Below are 19,970 nucleotides of genomic sequence, written 5' to 3'. Positions count from 1 at the left end.
AATGTTTGTGGAAAGCAATTATTTTGAATTAATATTTTCTCTTGTTTTTGACACTAAATGTCATGTGAGATGTCAATGAGAAAAAGAATATCTAATACCGATGTAATTACAAATTTTAAAAATTTAATAAATATGGGTACCCAACAAACAGACCCAAACAGCTACAAATCTATTTAATCAAATAGTATTTACCACTTAATTACACACATGTAGGTTTTTTATACTGGGGAGCCATAATCCATCTAATGTATCTGTATATTGCACTAAGCCTACCCGGATGACTTTAAAAAAAAAAACCCTCCCCACGAGTTGGTTTTAAAGTAAGATATTAAAAATTGGAAGATCAAATAATTGATAAACTTGGTTCTGAGAAAAAATAAGCAGTTTTTTAGTTAGGAGTATAAATAAATCCCCACCTTTCCCCTTGTCCCGACATTTCCCCCCAAAATTAATAGGAGGAAGAATCAGTTATGCTATAGACTTTAGTTTAACCTCTGGAGTAATCTTTATATTAAAGTTATGAGCAACTGATATGAGCTTATCATATCTGTAGTGCCTTGTGTGATAGGGCCCAATCCCTGCTTAGTAGATTCATAGATCTTTAAAGACAGAATGGACTGTTAGATCACTCTTGGTAGCCCTGATGCAGATAAATGAAGGCCAAAATAAATAAGTGATTCATGCTACATATGTTGACCTTATTATGAAACCAGTAAAGGAAAACCAGAATTCATGTGTAAATCTTGCTATGCTATAGTGTTGTACGCCTGGTCTACACTTCTCTTCAAATTCGGCAGCAGTCAACGGGAGTTGTGCAAGCTATGCAGAGTAGCTTCCAGTCAACCTCATAAGTCCTCTTCTACATGGCGTATTCACTGCGTTGCACCACTTGAGGGGTGGTTTTAACAGGTCTTCACTGATCGCGCAATTGATCCGGATAGATCGATCTGCCGGCGGCGAATTTGCCACAGTCAATGAAGACATACCCATAGTTGGACTCTAAAGCCATGGCCTTGTACAATATTAGCATAACAAATAATAGAATAAATACTAAACAGTGAACACTAAGTATTTTATTTTTCTTAACATTTTCACCAAACAAAACTTGCATAAACCATACTTCTTTATAATCTTAAAGACTGAAAAAATCCTCCTGACATCAACAGGAGCAGGATGAGATACTTATATATTATCTGTAAACTACTTTCTCAATACAGCGAGAGTTCTGTGGCACCTTAAATACTAAAAAATTTATTTGGGCATAAGCTTTCGTGGGCAGAAACCCACTTCGTCGGATGCAATGTTCTCAATTGTACTTTCTCAATGTTATTCATAGCTACCAGAGTTTAAGATCAAATGTACTGAATAGAAGCTGACAGTTCTAAGCTGACAGTTCTAAACAGTTAAGCACCCAGTTCTAATAAAAGGTAAACTACTGTGTCTTCTGGGTTTTTCCTACAATGTTTGCTCTGTGTGGAGTTTGTGTGTTTATGCATGGTTAACAAACTATTTTCTCTTTATAGATTTAACTCCTGAAAACACAGTTGTCTGTCCCTCAAAGATACTGTCAAATGAGGTGAATAAAGAAAATCAAAAGCCAGTTTGCCCACCTGACAAACACTTAGAGATGGAATCCCAGCTGAGCATATCTTCAGATGAATTAGAAGAAGGAGAAATTGTAAGTGATGATGAAGAATCTAAATCAGAAAGAAACTGTGACAATAGTAAAATATCAAGGGGAAGAGCTTCTCCTGAAACATACAATTTGATCAGCAGTCCACATAACCAAATAAATAAAACTACATCTTGTGATGAAGATGGTGGAAAATTAGTTTATGTTAAAGTCAGTGCAAACAAGAATAGAGAAAAACCTAAAAGTGGAGCTACCAGATCAAAGGAGAGAAAGAAAAATAAATCTGTGAGCATCGCTTGCCTTGAAAAAATAGTTCAAATTATTCTTGAACCTTCTACGGTACAAGAAATTATGCAGATGTTAAAAGCTGTACGAAAACAGATAAGGAAAAATTATATGAAATTCAAGATACATTTCCCAGCTCAGCATTTTCACAGAATTATAGAATCAGCAATTTTGAATTTTACATCACTGATAAAGTACCTAGACTTTTCCAAGATGTCTAAATTAAGCGAGACTTTAAAATTGACTCTCTGTGAAACCATAGAGTCTAAACTTAGGCATGTTAAAAAAAATGCAACAGTGGAACAACTTTTTGAACAACAGCTGTCAGATATGAAAAAACAGTTGTGGAAATTTGTGGATGAACAGCTTGATTACTTATTTGAAAAAATAAAGAGAATTCTAGTAAAACTGTGTGATTTAGCAAGCCTGGGAAGTGAGAGTGATGAAGGAAAGCTTGAAATTGTAACTACACAAAAACAGAAATGCACAACAGGTCATAAAACTGATATACAGAAATCCAGGAAAAAGTCCCTAAAAGTCAAATCACAAAAGTCTGAAGAATATGTCCTCCCTAAGCCAGTGGTAAATCAACCATTTAACAAGTGTCACCATGACAAAAATAAAACAGATGCACCAAAAAATGTGATTACAAAATGTCTAAATTCCATTGATAATACAAGGAACTCCCAAACCAAAGTGCTACCCTCTAAGGAAAATAATTTACAAAGTACCCTATCTCCACTGAAAAGTGCGAGATATGAAAAGGAAGGATTTCACATAGCGAGAGATACTCTCAAGTCTGATTTTAATTACGAACTTCTCACAGAACAGCAAACATCTAGCCTTACATTTAACCTAGTGAGTGATGCACAAATGGGTGAAATATTCAAAAGTTTGTTACAAGGCTCTGATCTTTTAGAAAAAAGTATTAGCAGCATTGATACCGATCAGTGGGAGTTCAGGACACCAGAAAAACAGATTCCAGAAAATCAGAAATGCAGAAATAATTCTGCTTCTGTTATAGAAGAGGCAGTTCCAAGAGAGGCCTGTGTGAAATCTAGACCAATCGAGGATATTAATTGGCCTGCAGTTTCACCTGAGAGAGTCTCATCTTTATCATCTAGACTTCAGATGCCAGTTGATCCAGATGTTCTGGATGAAAGCTGCATGTTTGAAGTTCCCTCAAGTGTACCTTCAAGCAAAGATGATGAATGCAGTTTACAAAAGAATAAGCCATTTGTTTCTTCTATACTCTTTGAAGATCTAGCAGTTTCTTTAACTATTCCATCGCCTTTGAAATCGGATGCTCATCTTAGCTTTTTGAAACCTGAAAACACATCCAGTTCAACTCCTGAGGGAGTTCTTAGTGCACATTATAGTGAAGATGCGCTTCTTGAAGAAGAGGATGCCACAGAACAAGACATTCATTTGGCTTTAGAATCTGATAACTCAAGTAGTAGATCAAGTTCTTCATGGACAAGTCGGCCTGTTGCTCCTGGTTTCCATTGTGACCCTAGCCTACCAATGCAAGCAGTAATAATGGAGAAATCCAATGATCATTTCATTGTTAAGATAAGGCGTACAGTGCCATCTACATCACCAATGCTTGATCAGACTTCCCAGGCAGAGGAATTGCTTGTATCCTTAACCAAGAAAGAAAAGGAAGAAATTATATCTGCCAGAAAAAAGAGAGATAATAAGGGTACCACAGGCACAACTGTTGAAGAAAAAGATTCTGAGAGAGATCTGAATATCACTGATTCCACTAATGAGCTGTGTAATGTCAGTGCTAGACAAGAACAAGCTCATGATTTGCCTGAGCTTCTAAAGGAGCCATGTAGTGCCACTGGTAAAGAAGAAGCTCCTCATTTGTATAAGCTGTTTTTGGAAACGTCAAACAAAAATAGTCATAGTAGTGAAAACACAAGTGAAGATTTTAAGTTGCCTCAGATGCATGAATTGAAAGTGCCTGAAAACAAGAGAGAAATATCTAACACTACAGTAGAAAGTCCTGTTAAAGCTGAAGTTGCTTTTCCTTCTGAATGCAATGTTGATATATGTATAGATTTGACAGAAGATATTGCCAATGAAAGTGAACTAGATCTATATAATCTTCCAGTGCAATCGACTTTAAATATTACAGATCAGAAAAGTCATACAGGAAATTTAGATAAAGGTGATACAAAGGAAGAACCTTTGGAGTGCAGCGTTAATGCATATATTGATTTAACAGAAGAGATTTCCAGTGAGGTTAATGCAGATGAGTGCAACTCTAAAACAAAATCCACTTTAAATGTTGATTTGGGATGCCAGATGAGTCTTAATAGCGCTAGCAAAAAGAGAAAAAAGGAGTCTTTAGCAGATAATTCCAAGTCAAAAAGACAAAAAAAGGAAACTGAATCAACTAATGAAAGAAATGATAAAAGTAGTAAAAAGTCTGAAGAGAAAGGTTTAGCTCCCAGAAGATCTTCCACTAAGAGTAGTGAATTGCCTGAGAACAAAGATCTTTCAACTTCTTCCACATCGCCACGTAGCCTGTATGCTAAGAACATCATTAAAAAGAAAGGAGAAGTAGTTGTTTCTTGGACAAGGTAAGAGTATTGACAGTACACTATTTTGGGGGGGAAGAGGGCAGGGGGACAGGTTTGAAGTACGGGGTTAAAAATGAATTTAGTTGGTGACTGAAATTCCATATTTCTACAGAATAAATACAGTAATGGCCACAGTAGTGCAAGCCTCTCCCTGTGCTGCTCTAGGTTGAGCCTCCTTCAACCTTGCTCAGGAAGGACATCCTAGGCTGTGAGAGTGATCTAGTCTCTATATCCAGTTAGTTCTTGATCTCTCTTCTGAGGATGCCAGTTAAAGATGCTAGTGGTTATGTGTTTTTTACCATATTGACATCTGTCCACTGGGAACTGATCTGAAACACTAACTCATTTCACTGTCCACTGAACAGCTGTGGGAAGACAGCGATTTTCGGTCACTTTATGTGGATTGAAATCAGACAGGTATCCTAAAGGAGATGGGTTCCATGTCTCATACTTTCTGATTTATCTAATCTCCCAATGGTGATTTTTTTTAATGTTTAGAATTACAGATGAAATTCAGTGTTGATAAATGTAAAGTAATGCATGTTGGAAAATATAATCCCAACTATTCGTACAAAATACTGGGGTCTAAATTAGCTGTTACCATTCAAGAAAGAGATCTTAGAGACATTGTGGATAGTTCTCTGAAAATATCCGTTCAATATGCAGCTGCAGTCAAAAAAGCAAACATTAGGAACCATTCAGAAAGAGATAATAAGAAAATATCATAAAGCCACTATATAAATCCATGGTATGCCCACACCTTGAATATTTCATGCAGTTCTGGTCACCCCCTCTCAAAAAAGGTACATTAGAAATGGAAAAGATACAGATAAATGCAATGAAAATGATTCAGGATATGGAATAGCTTCCATAGGAGAAGAGATTAAAAATACCAGGATTGTTCATCTTGAAAAGGAGACGACGATATGACAAAGGCCTATAAAATTATGAATGGTGTGGAGAAAGTGAATAAGGAAGTGTTGTTTAGCCCTTTGCATGTTAAAAGGGGTCCACCAATGAAATTAGTAGGCAGCAGGTTTAAAACAAACAGAATGAAGTACTACTTCACACACACACACTCAATCTGTGGAACTCGTTGCCATGGAATATTGTGAAGTCCAAAAGTATAACAGGGTTCAAAAAGAATTAGATAAGTTCATGGAGGATAGGTCCATCAGTGGCTATTAATCAGGATGGTCAGGGATGCAATCTTATGCTCTGGGTGTCCTTAAGCCTCTGACTGCCAGATGCTGGGACTTGACGACAGGAGATGGATCACTTGATAATTGCCCTGTTCTGTTAATTCCTTTGAATGATCTTAGAGAGACAAGTTAGGTCAGGTGATATCTTTTATTGGACCAACTTCTGTAGGTGAGAGAGACAAGATTTCAAGTCAGGTCTTCAGGTCTGGGCTTGTGTGGCTTGAAAGCTTGTCTCTCTCACCAACAGAAGTTGGTCCAACAAAAGATATTATCTCCCCCACCTTGCCTCTCTAATATCCAGGAACCAATAGAGCTACAATAGCACTGCAAACAATTTTGAAGCTTCTGGCACTGGACACTGTCAGAAGATGGGATATTGGGCTAGATGGACCATTCGTCTGACCTAATACGTATGGCCCTTTTTGTGTTCTTATATAACACAGCTACATTTTTAACATGACACCTTTTAACCTAACCATATTTTGTTTTATTTTGATGTTCTCATTGGTTTCTTCTGAAAATTAATTGCTCTTATAAGTTTGTGATTTTTAAAATCTAATACATCATAACTGTTGCTTGAAACAAGCAAACTAGTTGTGCTACAATTTCTGATTTATTAAATCTGTTCTAATTCAAATGCTTGAACCTTTCTCCTCCTCCTGAACTACATTCTGAAAGACTATGAAGAGTTACTTTAAATAAGCTAGTTATCACATAAGTTATTTTATATACTTGGAGCTCTTGTGCAATTTCTAAATAGCATACTTTGCACTTATTGGTATATGGCACATTCCATCTAAAGATATCACAAAAAACAAACTATTGATTCCTCACAACCACTCTGTGAAGGTGGTAGATATACCCATTTTTACAGATGGCTAAACTGAGGCATAGAGAGGTGGTGACCTGTCCAAAGGTCACACAGCAAATCAGTGGTAAATTTGGGAATAGAATCCTAACTTTTCTGCTTTGATCACTAAATTCCTATGTAGATAATAGGAGTGCTGGGAAATGAAATAACTGGTACTCTTAAGAGTAGCACGTTTATTGATATTTTGGGTCTGGAACATTTGAAATTTCAAAACGTGGGATCTTTGAGTTCTGCACAAATGGTAGAAAACTAGGGGTTAACTTGGTATTACAGTGCACTGTAAAATGAGAATACCATTGCTTTGAATGCCATAGACCTAGGTTTTAAGTTTCTAGGCTGAGTAAACTTCAGTCCTTTGCTATTGTACAGCTATAGGGGGAGAGTGAGACACTTTTATTCTAAACATTTAGTCCCCCTGTATATCTATATTAACAGGTGCTTCTATGCAACAACTCCTTTCTCCTCCTCCTGTTAGCTGATGTAAAGCTGATGTAAGGGGAGGGCCAACTATAGGTTTCATAGCACTATTTTAATTGATGTTTCATAGTTTGGGAATAGTGAGGTTGTGTGTGTCAAAGTAATGTTCAGAAATTAATTTAATCTTGTTTTTTGGTCATAGAAATGATGACCGAGAAATTCTGTTGGAATGTCAGAAAAACGGACCATCAGGAAAAACATTTGTTTCCATAGCTGCCAGGCTAAACAAAAGCCCAAATCAGGTATATATATTTACTCTAGCTGGAAAAGCTACTGTATTGCTACATTTCTGATTGCACAGTCCTGGAATAATACTGCTTCAAAGTACATAAGGGCAGAGAAGTCAGACTTCACCAATTTAGGAATTATTTTTGTTCTTGTACATGTAGTTGGGGATTGGAGGAAGGGGAAATCTCTGACTCTCTTGGGTTTTATTATTTTGAATTATAAGCATTCGTCTTTTGTATGTCTCAAGTCCTTGGAAGGAATACTATGATGAAAATAAAGTAGCACTGGGCTCCAGCTGTTTTGAATCTCAGTAATTATGATGGAGAATGAAGATTTTTAATGTAAAATGGGATTTTCTAAATCCTGCAAGTGCTGTTGGAGCAGAAGATCCATTGACTGTCATGTTCCTAAATCCTTTGGGCGCTTTTGAAAAACTGCCCCTAAAATTCACAAAACCAAACTAATGGGGAGTAGGGAGAGAAGAAAACAACAAACTCTAGATAGTCAGGTTTACATCTAGAAATTCTAATATTGGAGGATTAATGTGAACTGGTAGATGTTGAAACCAGAGCACTAATAACGTGTGATGTTTTGTTTTTTCTCCCTTTAGGTTTCAGAAAGATTCAAGCAGTTAATGAAGTTGTTCAAAAAGTCAAAGTGCAAATAACTAATAAGCAAGTTGCTGTTGCGGTACAGGTTTTAACTGTTGTCAACAATGACATACTACTCCAAGTACACACTTACGGCGATACTATGGGAAGATCCAAGTCAGAGCACCTAGTTCCGTAATGACTGGTGCACAGTCATTGATTAGCCCATTCTTCTCTGTACAGTTGAAATGCTTTATCTCAACGCCAATAGCAACAAGCATTCATTCTTTCAGCCTCTCAATAATATGTTAGCCATGTGTGGTGGAAAACAAAAACCAAACAAAACCAGCAGGCTGAATGAAGAAGAAAATTTCTCTATGAATAGAACATTGTGAATTCAAAACTCTGGCGACTCTGTTGTTGGTTAAACTTGTTACATAGCTGAGGAAACCTGCTCAGTCAAATTAAGCTAGTGACAACTAGTGAAACCCGTTAAAGGTTCTTAAACAGACTGTGTGTGAGACAATGTGAAACATGGGTTTTATAAACCTAAATAATTGCCTGGAGTCCAATTGCTAGGAAATCTTCGGTGTGTAAAACATCAAAATACTTTTTTTTTAAATGACTTTAAAATAATACAGTTCATAATAGGAATAATCCTAAACTCAGTTGTTCTAGTAACTGGATTATCACGTTATGAGATAGTTGATCCTTTTCTACTGCATGAATTGCTGACAGTGGAATTCATGTTGTGGGAAAATCCAACATTGTCAAGGAGTTAAACCAGTCATTAATTCAATGGCCAGTTTTTCAGATGATTGCTAACCTTCTGAGATCGACTACTATGGAATATTCCTTTACTAAGGGCTATTTTGAGGGTGAAAAAGTAGCTGTTCAGACTCTTATTTCAATAAGCCTTATCCATTAAACGTTGAACAGCTGAATTTTTCAGAAGAAATGTATAAGTAATGCAAGTTTACAAAAAGTTCATGTCATTTTGCCAAATGTTTGTCCTCTCTAAATTGCATCTTAGAAATGGCCATTTATTTAAATAGTGTCCTTCAATAGTGTTTTGTTTTGTTTTTTGTTTTCGGCACTAACATTTAATATGCATCAATCATACTAATTTAAATGGTTTAGAAATGTGGATTTATGTAACTACCTTGCAAAAGGCAATTTCATATTTACTGCTAGGGGAAAAACCCTTGTCTAAACAGCCACTGAAAGCCTATGTCCATTTAATATACTTTGGCAATCTTCAAAAGTTTCTGGCATAAGACATCTAACTGTACGTGTTTAATTCTTTAATATCTTAGAAATTATCTTTACAATGCACTTTACCATTTTATCATAAGTTTCTAATAAAAGTTTCTTTGCAGTTGCCTATTCATTCACAATCTGCTAATTATGTACTGGACAGATGCATAAAACAAATTTGTAATCTGAATAAATGGATGTCAGGGTTTGATTATCAGTTCAGTACCAGATTCTGTGTTCTTTCTCCAGCAAAACATATACTGAAATTAACTAGAGTTTTGCCTGAATAAGGACCTCACTCTGGTTTACTAACTTCAATTTAGTATTACAATTTAGGTTGGCATACATTTTTCCAAAAGCCAATGAACTCTCATTAGATCATCAGCATACCATATGTTGTTCCCTTGCCACGTACGTCCTAAGAGGAACAATAACAAACATACTAGAACTAGAAGCTCAACAGACTGTTGGATTATTCCTTGATGATTCTATTCTTATGTCTTCTGTTTTACAAATGTTACCTATGGAGTCATGACTGTTATATTGCCAGAAAGTATGTAACCCATGTTTTAGGCAGCACCCCATTACACTATTAGAAGTAGTGAATTATTTAAACATAGGTTGTGGTGTTGCAGTTGGCAGTTTTCCATCTTATAGATATTTGCTGCTAAAACTTGATTGCTTTTAATGATCAAATTCTGTCCTCGCAGCTCCCAGTGATTTCAGTGGGAGTTTTCCTTGCGTACCCGAATTTGGCTCTAAAAATTATTTGTGCCAATTGTTAAAACTATTATAAATAAACTGATTAAAAATCGGTTCTCTGTATATTCAGTTTTCACAGTTACATTTGCTTGCTCTTCTGGAATAATTAGACGTTACTAGTGGGGCATATTTAAAAAAATTCTCTTTAGAACAAAATGTGTATAGTATCAAAGGCACTAAAGGAAAAGCTAATGGCTTTCCGAGCTTGCCCTTCCCCCTCACAAACGTAAGCAATAAACATTATAAAGCACATCTGACCCCTCTTTCTCTACTTTCATGACTAAGAAGAAGTGATTGTTTTATTTCTGAGTTAGATTCCTTTTTTGTAAATTGTGAAACTATTTTTTTAAATGTTGCCTATTGTAAGTATGTGTACAGGTTCCTATATGGCTATGTAAAATACCTTTTTTGTATATATGTATATATAATTTTGTTTAGCCAAAGATTTTTAGCTATGTAAAACACGCGTTTATTTTGTAAAAACTATTAGTTTGCTTACTGTAAGAGCAATGCAAAAAATAAAACCTTGTAAAGTTCACACTTATGTTCTTGTTGATCAGATGTTGGCTTTAAGTGTTTTGTACCATTGTTTGTAATTTATTTCTTCAATAAGAATTTTGATATCATATATGCAAAATGTACGGTATGTAAACCTACAGTCTAACTTGTAAAACCTCAGGTAAATGAAAACAACTTGTTTGAATAAGTCTTGGCTAATGGTGTGGAAATGCAAGTGCTATGCAGCAGCATTAAAGCTGCTTCTGTAAATAATGAGGGTGGGGTGGAAGTTGGTCTCTTTCCTCCAGATGAATAATAAACATTGAAGTGCTTAGCCAGCACTCTGATTACTTGAATTATGTATTGACTTATTTTGAAGTGAGCTATTAATGTATTAAACATTTATGTGCCTACAAAATGACTGGCTGGGAAACTGGACCCTCCTAAAAACAAACTCAAATGTTTCTTAAACCACTTGCGAATTATATAATTTCTCCCCTCCCTCTTTTGAAAGTGCATGTATTGCTTTTGTGAGATTAACATCTAAATTAAAGAACCACCACCTGGGGGAGGAGGGGAGGAAATGCTTTAGTACCACATGTGGAAGATGGTTTTCCATGGAAACTAGATAATCTAGTAACTTCCTTCCCTTCCTCCCACCCACCAAAAAAATCTTAACCTTACTTGCTATTTAGGAGTAAATCCTTCCATCAGCATGAAGACACAAGCCACCTCCTCTGGACAGAGCTGAACTATGCTGTTGAGTAGAAACTAATACACTTAGTTGGCAGTAATTGTGAGAAGTTTTCCAAGCAGAAGTTCCAGTTGCAGGTGTGGTCTTTGGATAGGCTGCCCCTACTTGAGGCCCTTTACTTGTCCCCCTAAAGGTATGTTGCAGTCGACAAGAAGCTGGATATGAGTCAACATGTGCCCTTATTGCCAAAGAGGTTAACTGCATATTGGGCTGCATTGCCAGCAGATTGAGGGAAGTGATTATTCCCCTCTATTTGGCATTGGTGAGGCCACATTTGGACTAGTGTGGCCTGTTTTTGCCCCTCCCCCTCCCCCCCCCCAACCTCCCACACTACAGGAAAACTGGACAAATTGGTGAGAGTCCAGTGGATGGCATTGAAAATGATTAGGGGGCTGGAGCACATGACTTAGGCGAGGCTGAGCGACGTAGGCTTGTTTAGTCTGCAGAAGAGAAGAGTGATAACTGCCTTCAGCTACCTGAAAGGGAGGATGGAGCTAGGCTGTTCTCAGTAGTAGTAGATGACAAAACAAGGGTCTCGGTGCAGTGGAGGAGGTCTAGGTTGGATATTAGGAAAAGAATGTTCACTAGGAGGGTGATGAAGCATTGGAATGGGTTACCTAAGCAGGTGGTGGACTCTCCATTCTTAGAAGTCTTTAAAGCCCAGCTTGACAAAGCCCTGGCTGGGATGATTTAGTTGGGGTTGGTCCTGCTTTGAGCAAGGGGTTGGACTAGATGAGGTCCCTTCCAGCCCTAATCTATGTCTACACTGCAATTATACACCTGTGTCAGTCTACTCAGGCTCATGGGGCTATTTAATTGCAGTGTAGCTGCTCAGGCTGGAGCCTAAGCTGTGGAACTTTCTCCCACCTAATACCCCTGTGCCCCCCCGGGTCTGAATCAGCTGACAAGCCAGCTATGGGTGTTTAATTGCAGTGTAGCCATACACAAAGTGGTATACTTTCAAAAGGCAGGCCTGTACCTCCACGTCTCTTTGGGGTGAGATTGCACAATCCACCCACATTCTAATTGGGTCTTTGGGTTACAACCCCATGCATACCAACTATGACTAATTCAGCAGGTCCAAGATGGACTATGCAAGGAGTCCCCTTTGGAAGCCAGAGACAGCATACATTTGCAGTGATAATAAAAAAAAGCTTATTCAACACAAAGCAGGATTTATTTTTCCCAACACTACATACAGCACAGGGGGGGAAAAAAAAAAAAAAAAAAAAGAGACCTGCAGCCATATTCACTTAAAGGACAAGCTTAGTTATCTACAACTTAGGTGGATCTGGCTTATTCCCCATCTCTGGGAGAACCAGCCTACATGGTTTACAGAGTGGCTCAGTCAGGCTTCTGCTTTTTCACTGATACACGCTGGCTCACTGCGCTGACTACTGACCATCCCTTTCTACCAGGGGCTTTTTTTTTTAAAAATAGTGAGGGTCTTTTGGGCTCAGGGTAAACCTAGCCAGAGTAGGCAAATTCTCCCGCCCACTGATGGCCCAGCTATTGTCGTCTTAACTCCCTTGAAGCTGGGTTCCTGACTGGCTGACTTCCCTATGGCATTGTTTAACACTTCCTGCTTGGCCCCTTACCCACTGCTTTACAGCCTCCTTTGATTTAACACTCAGTATTTAGGTAGGCAATTGAACAGGGAAAATATGTAATACAGGCTTTTTTCCACTATGTATCACAGGATCTATAGCAAAGTTAGTTGTGTATCCTTGTGCTGATCTGATGTGTAGTAATGATCTCATTAAGACACCTTCTCTATTGAATATAAGTGGATATAGCACAGAACCTTAAGGGACACATTGGATGTGGAATGCTGACGCTAATAGCGTGCCATCACTGCTTGACTATTTGGACGTCATGACTGGATATAGCAGGCACTTTTTCAGCTACTGGTAAGGTTACCAAACCAACAACCTATAGTCATTTGTATCAAAAACTTCTAGACAGCTGACAGCCTAAAAGCAACTTGGGCTGGGTCAGGACTATAATGCAGCCTTCTCTATGAAGGAAGGTTAGAACCTACTTAAGTTGCCTGTAGGGTCCAAGAGCACTTGAAATTAAACTCAGGGAATGCTCAGTCAGCTTTCCTAGAAACGGCATGAAACTGAGCAGCAAGAAACACGCAGTCCAGCAGCAAAAGCTGGTTTCTTGAGACTAGGCCCTAGTCTACACTTGCCTGGCGATTCGGCGGCAGTCGATGGGAGTTACACAAGTTATGCAGAGTAGCTTGCGTAACTCCCATCAACTGCTGTGCTTCCTTTCTGTGTGGTGTCTTCACTGCACTGCGCCGATGGGAACCGCGTTCCTGTCGCACAGCGCTACGCCACTTGAGGGAGTGGTTTTACAGCGTCGACTTTGGGATCGATTGAGTGGGTCTTCACTGACTGCTCAATCGATCCAGAAAGGTCGATCTGATTGCAGCGACTTTGCCCTAGAGCGCCACCTCTTTAAAAATGGTTGATAGTCTTCCTCCTCTAGTGTTGAGAATTCCTGTCTATAAAGGCACTACTGTAAGCTGGCTCTTGAATATGCTTTATATATTATCTGTTCCGAGGGAGTATCTCTTGTCCAGCTCCCAGTTCATTCCACAGTGGATTCAATGAGGGGGGGTCAGAGAGTTAAGCATATAGGGCAGATTCACAAGGGGAATTTAGGCTGAGTATTGCAATGCCTAAATTTAAGAGGTCGTGGCATACAATGCATGGAAACAAGCACCTACAAATTGGATTCACAGAAGACAGCATGCTGAGGGGGAAGCCGGCTGTGTTAGCCAGTAGGAAATGGCAAGGTCTCAGCCTCAGCCCTCAAAGGGAAATAGGCGCCTAAGCCAGGTCAGATACAGTTTGCACTTGTCTGCATTAGCTGGCCAAACTGTTGAAACATCTTTAAGTCAGAATTTTAGTATACATTGCCTCAATGGGGTGTTAAATCTGCAGCTTAAAGTGAATGCAAGACTAAGCTATTGAACACCCATAGTGACATTAAAACATGTATATTCCTACCAGCTGTTCTGAAGCATAGTTCTTGTTTTGCAACCTTTGCCATATATCTTGCTTGGAGGAGGTATGGCTTGGATGATGAGTTGAGGCAGCACTCAATAGAGAAGCACCAGGAAGGAGATTAAAATAGATGTTTGGAAGAGTGAGTGGGACAATCACCCCACAATGACACTTCCCAAACCATCTTCCAAGTCTCCACCCCTGACAGAATCAGGCCTCCTAACAGTTGCCAAGACATTATCAGACCTTCCCCACAACAACGCCTCATACTTTACCCCCACTCTACTGGCAGCCATTCATTTATCCACTAGCAGTTGGACCTTCTGGCTGTTGCTGAAGAAGACTGCAGTAGATATTTGCACCAGTCTCTGTTTTATAGTTTAATCAGTAACGTGTGTGTGTGTGAGAGAGAGAGAGAGAGAGAGAGAGAGAGAGAGATCAAGTGGCTTTAAAGTCCTCTGAGGGAAGTAGGTAGAGCATGGACATATTATATAAGAGAAAGAGTGATTAGCAACTTCCTTATCACCTGCTGCCTGGTATTAGTATACCATGAAACTGCCTCTACTGTAGAATGGGGAAGATTGAGGGCTTGTCTACACTTAAAGTGCTGCAGCTGTGCCACTGTAGTGAGTCAATGAAGATGCTACCCATGTGGACAGGAGGGCTTCTCCCATTGGTATAGGTACTCCACCTCCATGAAAGGCGATAAGACAATGGGAGAATTCTCCCACCACCCCCACGCTGTCTATGCTGGGGTTAGGTTGGTTTAACTGCGTTGCTCAAGGATATGGATTTTTCACATCCCAAAGAAACATAGTTATATCAACCTATTTTCCTAGAGTAGACCAGGCCTGACTAACTGGTACATAGTTTCCTCACATCAACAGATTCTTCACTTTTTATAGCTGTGAAGGGCATATAACCTTTAGTTTGCTCACTTAGTATAAACTCTAAAGATAACTAGACCTCCTGTTTCCTTGAACAGATTCCCTCAATCAGACTCATTCAATGAGAAGGGTGAAGTTGAAGAGGCTGTAGAAATGCCTAGCTCTGCAACCTCCTGTATCACCCTTCCTGACCTTGGAGAGTCATCTGTTTATGAAATTTCAGATTTCTGAGGTGATTTTCTCTTAAGGGGATCCACTATCATTTCCCCCCCACACTCTACAAATCCCAAAAATAAACTTTATCCCTTATAACCCACAAAAAGCAAAACCTAATGGCAGAGAGAAAAAAAGATACTAAAATCTCAGTCTGTCCTACAAACTCTGCTTCCTTCTACCCTCAAACAAAAATACCCTCTCTCATCACCCTTAAGTCCTGAACCAAATCAATGACATCTTCAGGGAGCCTAATATTTTTAAAGGCACATCAAAGTGCTGTTGCAGAAGAGCTGCCTCTGAGGACTTTGATGAAGCTATTTTGGCCAAGTGAAACTCTCAGCTTCCAGATACCATCGACCTCAATCACGAAATCACTTCCTAAATAGCATATCAACTATGAGTAGCCACTCTTGCCCTCCTTGATGTGTTCAGAGTTATAGGTGGAGGAAGTGCCAAAGTGAGGCACAGGGAAACTATAGGCTTTCCTGTTCCTAGATATTAGCAAGCTATAGATTGAAGAGAGAGAAGGATGCCAGAGGGGCTACAGATGAGAGAGGCAGCATAGCAGAGGCTGCAGGAAGAAAAATGGGTATAAATAAGTTCTCCCTATTACAGATGTTTACATTTCTACAGCTCTGTGGAAAGGGAAGTAGCCTTCACACAGGAAGATGAGCATGTGAGTCAGAACACCGTTTCATAGTGTTCGCTACAGGAGGCTACTTTGGGCAGTATGATCAGCCATGGAGTTGTTCAGGATGTATTTGGCTCCTTTAAGATATTCTCTTTGCAGCTCCTGCGAACTTCTTTGTGAAGGTGAAATGCCATAGTCTTATGCTCCCTAGGGAGACAGTTTCACAATCCATAAAGTAGTGGACCAACCAGGGAAGAAACTATCCAAGAGCCACTTTTTTCTGACTGATAAAGATCTGGTCAAGCTCCTCTGCTCGACACTCAGAGTGCTGTAAGGGGATCATAATGCTGGATCACATTTGCCCTTAGCCTGCTGAGGCTGGGCAGAATTTAAGCATTGGCCCTGGATTTGGACCTCTAGGTAGGCATGCCAGGTAGAGACCTCATGCCTGACACCCCTCTTGGCAATGAGGGTCCAATTGCCTAGGCCTTGAAACTAGTGACAACTCCCCAAGCCTTCCCACCAGCTCTTACACATGCCCCAGAATCCCACTGAAGACACGAGCCTTCTGGTTTACAGGTCACCTGTTCAGGGGTACATGATAATGAAAGCAAAACTTTGCACAGGAGTCCAAAAACCCCATTACTCTTTACTAAGCCTGAAAGAGAGAGAGAGATCTAGGCAAAATAAACATACCTACATGCATTTTCCCTGCCTTGGTTTCCTCACTACCCCGGAAAGTTCTTCAGGTATAGGCCAGAGTCCTGTAAGGAGTCTGGGATCCTTCCTTCCTTTCTCTCCTGCACATGGCTTCTCCTCCAGAAAAGTGGGTGATTTCTGAGAGACCCTCTCTTTTATACTCTCCATCCCCTTTTCTCAGGTGACTCCCTCCCTAAGCTGCCTCATCAGGTGATCACAGAACCTACCAGCAGACTTTGTTGCCAGGCAACTCTCTTCTGATGAACCAGTTCTCCTCCGTGGGAGCTAGCCTTTCGTCTAGAGTGCTTCTTTTGGAATAAAGGACCATCCAGATTTAATTACCTTCTATTGTTGGCCCTATATTACTACTCCTTGAAATTCCAGCCCAATGTGGAGATAAAAGGACAGCAGAGAAGGCAAACAAGTTGCACATTCAAAATGGGGTTTGCAGCTTGATAAAAATACATACAGAGAGTTCATAACCCCACAAAGAATTAATCAGTCGTACAGAGACACATTCTCCAACTCATCACAACAAGAAGGAAGTTCAGAACTAGTGACCACAAGCTAGTCAGGAATTCTGGGTTCAATCCCCAGCTCAGCCACATATTTTCTTGGACAAATCACTAAATTCTTCCGAGGGTATGTCTTCACTGCAGAGTTAAATTGCGCTTAAACCTCCTCCCATCCACACACAAACCCCTCTCACCCGAGTTTAATGATGCTTTAAACCTGGGCTATCTCATCTGGCTGGGATTATGGGCTAGAGTTCAGGTGCAGCTTTCACTTGGGGGCTGGTAAACTGCCCTCTTTGGGGTGAGGATGTAGGCTACATCACTTGAATGCTGATAGTCCTCCAGTACCTTCCCACAATTCCCCACGTGTCCAGAAGGCCTGCCAAGTTCTCCCACAAGTCAATGGGAAAAAAACAGAGAGAAGCTCACTTTACTGCAGCACAGGGAACCATGGTATATGCTCCCAGAAATCCCCCATGGGGGAGTGCAGCACCAGTGAGGTTGAGGTAACCCGGGTATGGCTTTGTGGTGTGGCCGCTCACATCCAGGCTAAGCTAGCCCGGGTCCCAATCACTCACATTAACTCTGCTGTGAAAATGTGTGCTGTACCTCAGTTCTTAATCTGTATCTGACAAGAAAGGATGGGAGAAAGGAAGTACTATTTAGACGGCAGGCTTTTGGGGATTTATAATATGTTCATACAGTGTCTAGTGTAATGGAGCCTAGATCTGAGTTGGGGCCTCTAGAGATACTGTAATACAAATAAATTAAACAAGAAAAGCCCAATGTGTCTTCATGAGGGATGGCTGAAAAATGCAGCACCTATGTCCAGGGTAGGCCTAGGAAAATGCTGTTATATGACATCTGCAGGAGATGGGCGAGAAAAAGGAATAAACAAGAAATAATGGAGTTAAAGACAAAATGTGAAGAATTAAATTTTCAGTTGTACATTTACAAATTAATCAGTCATTGCAACAGGGAGCACAGTTAGACAAAAATACATGGAAAATAGTACCGACATTGTGGAACTGAGATCGTAAAACTGAGTTGGGAGTGATCCACATAAGAACCTCTTTCAAGAAATGTTCCACTCTGTGGGGAAAAAATGAGAACTCTGTGCTAAAGCAAATACCCTGCTGCAGAAAACCATTGTGAACTTTGCCCCTAATACTGCATCTTTGAAAATCTGGATTTCTTTGGAACACAAACACAGCATTTTGTTAACTTTCAGGAAAAATGTGCAGCTAACAAAAGATTCTGACTAGTCTTTTAGGGATTTCTATATCCACTTTCCACTGCCTATAGTTTCAAAGTATCGCCCTAACAGATGCTAATTTAACTCACTAGACTGTGAAATCGGACATGACCGATTGATCACTCACCATTGATTCACATGGAAACTAATGGAATGTAAAGAAAACGTAAGAATCTCTAGCGCAGTAAATGGAGGCTATTTATTAATTTTACAAAATAAGCTTCCATTTATGTATTGGATCAGCAAGGAGACAGTCCTTGTGGATTTGAAGAAAATAATTAGCAGGGATGTTTTAAAGCATTGAAGTACATGCTGAGCCTTGGGGGATGGCTTTGTTAGAAACCACTGACTAAAATAATTGCATGATAATTCTGGCTAGGGGCGCCATCCCATCACCAGCTGATCAAACTCTGCATATATAGTTTGGGCTCAGTGATCCCAGCATTCACAGAACTATGAATTGTGTTCAGCGTGCCAACTGTTCCACATCTATGTTTTTGGTCTTCAAAAACAAACAAACAAAAAGAATATCAATTCAAAGGAAGCTCTCTGGGCTATAGCTTTCATCAACAGTAAATAATCCATCTGTAATGCTCTAAGATACTAATAACCAAGAAATTTCTCATAAGGTAAGCAGCAGAAAAACATCTTAACTCATTTACTGGAAGAGTGTGGAGTAGATAGATATGTGCATGTACTTTAAATGAAGAAATTTAAATTAAAACATGTAGAAATAATACAGAAAGTATTTGTAAATTACCATTTCACTTTTTGCATAGAAATTATCCTTTGGAAAAGCTGGTATCTTAAATTAACAGTTGTAAACTTGTAAATAGTTTAATGATAGGTTATAACAGCAGTCCATGAATAATACTTATATCTTTAAAAAGTCTGTTAGCATTTAATGGTTTGTAACTCAGCCTTTGCAAATCACAGGTAACAAAATCCTGACACACATTCAGCTTAGAAGTTATTTTTTTAATTACGTAAAAGGATCTAATATTTTACTAGAAAACAAATCAATAAATACCCCCAAACAAGCTCACTTTCCCCCACAAAACAAATAGATTTCCCCCAATGTCATGCATTTTCATTTCATTTTCATGTTTTCGTGCATGACTTTTAAAAGTTTAATATAAAAATAAAAATCACATTTGGACAGCCTATAATGTCACCTGAGCCTTTTTGGTATTTCAAAAAGTATAATTAGAAATGTCCAAGATATTTACATTTTATAATAGCTATTGTACTTTTTGTAAGTTTAAACAAACAAACAAACAAACTCACCATTCTATCGTAAGGGGATATTTTTAAATGTGTGCTTTCCCTTCGCACCCAGCTACCTTGACTCTGAGACTGATATTGAAGTTCAGATTGTTACTAAGGAACTCAGATAATATCAGTGAGAAAGAGAGAGAGTTAGGGATGCTGGAAAATTACTATTGCAACAGTATTGCTGATCCTATCATTTTAGGTCTTAACATGATTTTTGCTTTTTCTCTAGAGTGATGGCTTTCATAAAAAGGCTAGTTTTCCATTGCAGGGAGAACCTTCACCGTGTAAACTGCATTGTTGTTCTGCCATCCCAGCCTTGAAATAAAC

The 19,970-nt window shown here is 39.1% G+C and overlaps 1 protein-coding gene across 2 annotated transcripts in view; it reads left to right on the top strand.

Moving 5' to 3' along the window:
* CASP8AP2 (caspase 8 associated protein 2) overlaps positions 1-9,263 on the top strand; it is a 28,135-nt gene extending 18,872 nt beyond the window's left edge. For both annotated transcript variants that reach the window (XM_067530016.1, XM_067530017.1), the window contains exons 8-10: positions 1,524-4,509; positions 7,202-7,301; positions 7,898-9,263. In XM_067530016.1, the coding sequence (XP_067386117.1) occupies positions 1,524-4,509; positions 7,202-7,301; positions 7,898-7,954 (3,143 nt within the window). In that variant the 3' untranslated portion in view covers positions 7,955-9,263. The remainder of the gene's footprint in view (positions 1-1,523; positions 4,510-7,201; positions 7,302-7,897) is intronic.
* The last annotated feature ends 10,707 nt before the right edge of the window (positions 9,264-19,970 follow it).

This window comes from Emydura macquarii, unplaced genomic scaffold, assembly GCF_026122565.2.
Source record: "Emydura macquarii macquarii isolate MOO-44397 ecotype Brisbane River unplaced genomic scaffold, CSIRO-AGI_Emac_v2 contig_3019, whole genome shotgun sequence".
Classification (NCBI taxonomy): Eukaryota; Metazoa; Chordata; order Testudines; family Chelidae; genus Emydura; species Emydura macquarii.
Note: the sequence above shows the minus strand (reverse complement) of the source record. Positions and strands in the feature narration are given on the sequence as shown.